Genomic DNA, 3,630 nt, shown 5'->3' with positions numbered 1-3,630 from the left:
GGATCAGGATTCAGGGTCAGATGAGAAGATGGATCACACAGAGGGTCATCATGGTAACCAAGCAGACCCATCAGCAACGTCTGAGAGGTATTTTTTTTGTGAAATCTGTGGAGAAACCTTTTCACAGAAATCACTACATTACCAACATGTAAAGGTCCACAAAGTCTGGAACCAGAACTCTGATAAACTGACGTATTGTTGTCCCACCTGTGGGAAAAATGACTCTACTTACAGTGGCTTAGTCAGACACATGGTTGTCCACACAGAGTTGAAACCATTTTCTTGCAAAACTTGTGGGAAAGGTTTTAAACATCAGTCACATCTGAATGCTCACGTAAAGGTCCACACAGGAGAGAAGCCATTTATTTGTAAAAGTTGTGGAAAAAGTTTTTACCAAAATTCCTATTTGACTCGTCACATGAAGATCCACACAGGAGAGAAGGCACTTTCTTGTGAAACATGTGGAAAACCTTTTAAATTTCAGTCACATCTGAAATGTCACATGAAGATCCATGAAGGAGGGAAGCCATTTATTTGTAAAACATGTGGAAAAGGTTTTTACAGAAGTACTTATCTTAATCGTCACATGCGGATCCACACAGAAGAGAAGCTGTTGATTTGTAAAACATGTGGAAAACATTTTAATCATCAGTTAGACATGCATCGTCACATGCAGATCCACACAGCAAAGAAGGCCTTGGTTTGTAAAATATGTGGAAAACTTTTTGAATATCCTTCAGGTCTGAATCGTCACATGATGTCTCACACGGGAGAGAAGCCTTTTTCTTGTAAAACTTGTGGAAAATCTTATCATCAAAAATCACATCTTCAAARTCACATGAAAGTTCACAATAAATGAGCTGATGTTCTTCAGTCACAGGTGGAGAAAAGTTTCACCAAATGGTCCAGAAGAGGTTTTACAGCCAGGAGAAGAACGAAACGTTCAGAATGTGGAGAAAAGTTAGAAAAACTTTAAAGTGTCTGACTGCCTGTAATCCTTCAGATACAAAATGACAAAGAAAACAGTTATTTTTAAGAACTTTGACACTAAAGGGAATTCATTCTCTGCAGATGTTTAATGCATCAAACATATTGTTTTATTTCTAGGTTAACTAGGATGTGTTCTGATTACCAGTGATGGGCACCAATAATGTAAAAATTAGTTGCACTAACTCAAATATTTAGCTCCCCTAATTGTAAATCACAAACTCAAATATTTAGTTCCCCTAATTCTAAAGCACTAACTCAAATATTTAGTTCCCCTAATTCTAAAGCACTAACTCAAATATTTAGCTCCCTTAATTCTAAAGCACTAACTTAAATATTTTGTTCCCCTAATTCTAAAGCATTAATTCAAATATTTAGCTCCCTTAATTNCCCTTAATTCTAAAGCACTAACTTAAATATTTTGTTCCCCTAATTCTAAAGCATTAATTCAAATATTTAGCTCCCTTAATTCTAAAGCACTAACTCAAATATTTAATTCCCCTAATTCTAAAGCACTAATAAAATCCAGGTGACCCATGGAACATTCTTCAGAGTTAACATGAGATGATATTTACTGTGTGCAGAATATTGTCATATGTCATCTGGTGGATAAGTGACACACACACATAATCAAAATGTGTGACAACTTTCACCCTCAGCTGTTAATATGTTGATCAATAATATTTATAGACCTAAGTTAGTGCTTCTAAATTTAGCCCATAAATTTAGCAAGTGCTAACCCATTAATAAATTTATAAAATAGCAAAARCCCTAAAGCACTAATCAGGAAATTAGTTCCCTGATTAGTGCTTTAGGGGAACTGTGCCCACCACTGCTGACTACCGGTACTTATTATGTGTAATTATCTATTTCTGTGATTAAACTGGGATTTAGTGAATGCTCAATCTGTTTTGAGTGTCATTGTTACCTAAAGCAGTATGTGCTGATTGCTACTACATGCCTTGAGACACAACGCATAATTGTTCAATCATCTGTGTGTAGAAGGTTTGTAGGAGGATCTGGTCACGTGGTAAGGTGATGTTTTGAGGCGGGGCCAGATCCTGAAGACGGTTGTTAAAGTGAGATTACATTTCCTGATTTGAGGCCCAAAGCCACGACTGAATAAAAGTCTGTATTTTGGTCCAGCGAGCTGGTGTTGTATGAACTTCTTGCTTACACATAACATTCAAGTGTTTTTGGATATTTATTTCTGATTCTCGACACGCACTGGAGTAATTGAACACACTTTCTTTCAGCAAATTACGCATGATTTTACCCATTTTGTCACACAACGGGTACATTATGTTTTGAATCTGTCTCAGCCAGAGTGAAACAGAAAGTGACATCAAATGGGAACGCTTTAGGAAGTGGAACTCTGTTTTTTCTTTATTATAACYCTATGGGTGTGTCTCAATTCAGGTGCTGGGTCCTCATGAGTGCGCATTTGTCGGCCGCAAATGTCACTGYCCCGCTCGGARGACTGTCCCAATTCGAAGGCTCCTCATCATCCGGTCGACAAACTCGAAATCCGAGGATGCATCCATGTATCCTCACTGACCGAGGATATCCCAGGATTCAATGCGCGGGCAGCAAAATAAACAGAGAAATGAAGATGGTGGAATTTTAATTTTTTTAACGAGTTGGTGTAGTTTGGAGATTCACTACGGACCGAAGTATTTGTTTATAAAAGTACGTTTAGCAACTTAGCTGATGAAATTTACGCTGCAATAAGATGCTAAAACAAAATGCAACTACAAGTTATGAGAATAAAATCATAACATTGCAAAATTAAAGTCAATTTGAGAATAAAGTCAAAATTACAAGATTAAAGTCATAAAAAGTTATAACATTCCTGCCTTTACATAAAAAAGCATGCAGTTATCACTGCATTAAAATGAGGAATGTTGAGCAACTTGTCAAGTTTTTCAAGAATTGCTTAAAATGGTTAATCTTTTAGCACATCAGTATCAAATTATCAGTAGTAGAACTTGGAAATTGTGCAAACGACTGTATGATAAACTGAAGCTGTATTGTAATTAATGGATGCATTGACAGATTTAGTCAGCACATAGTTATTTGGATGAAATCATATTAATCTAAGAGTGATCCAGGTTATCATGGACTACTTATAAACACAGACACACATGGCTGTACACAGCAGGTGTGAGGAAAATCAGGAGGAAATGAGGAACAGAAAATGGACACGTCATGTAAGATTATGACTTTTTATCCCGCAATATTATGACTTTATTCTCATATTATTATGACTTTATTGTTATAATAATAATAATAATAAATATCAGTGTGGCCCTAATATTTTATTGTAGATACTGGAGCTAAACCACACACACACATATGAACTTTAAACACAATTTCTCTATTTATAAATGTTTTGTTTGTTGTGATCCTCCAAGCAGCTCAGTGGCGCTGAAGCTCCGTCACTGAGTTTTCCTGCTGCAATTAAACCCACGAAGAAGAAGCGAACAGTCGGTGGTTTGTTGTTGTTTCTTAGCTGAGTTATAAACCAGGTTGTTTCTGAAACGATGTCTTCAGTTCATCATCTGAGAGAGTTTATTTGCGGGAGGCTGACAGCTGCTGCTGCAGAAATCTTCTCCGAGTTTGAAAAAACCATCCTGCGGTACG

At 36.7% G+C, this 3,630-nt stretch overlaps 1 protein-coding gene across 1 annotated transcript; it reads left to right on the top strand.

Moving 5' to 3' along the window:
- Window positions 1-59: 59 nt before the first annotated feature.
- LOC106531512 (gastrula zinc finger protein XlCGF8.2DB) lies at window positions 60-873 on the top strand. Its single transcript, XM_014027390.1, has one exon. It carries the CDS (start codon window positions 251-253, stop codon window positions 857-859), a length of 609 nt encoding a protein of 202 aa, XP_013882844.1. The 5' UTR covers window positions 60-250; the 3' UTR covers window positions 860-873.
- The last annotated feature ends 2,757 nt before the right edge of the window (window positions 874-3,630 follow it).

Source organism: Austrofundulus limnaeus, unplaced genomic scaffold, assembly GCF_001266775.1.
Source record: "Austrofundulus limnaeus strain Quisiro unplaced genomic scaffold, Austrofundulus_limnaeus-1.0 Scaffold645, whole genome shotgun sequence".
Lineage (NCBI taxonomy): Eukaryota > Metazoa > Chordata > Actinopteri > Cyprinodontiformes > Rivulidae > Austrofundulus > Austrofundulus limnaeus.
The sequence above is the reverse complement of the archived record's forward strand: the minus strand, read 5'-3'. Positions and strand labels throughout refer to the sequence as shown.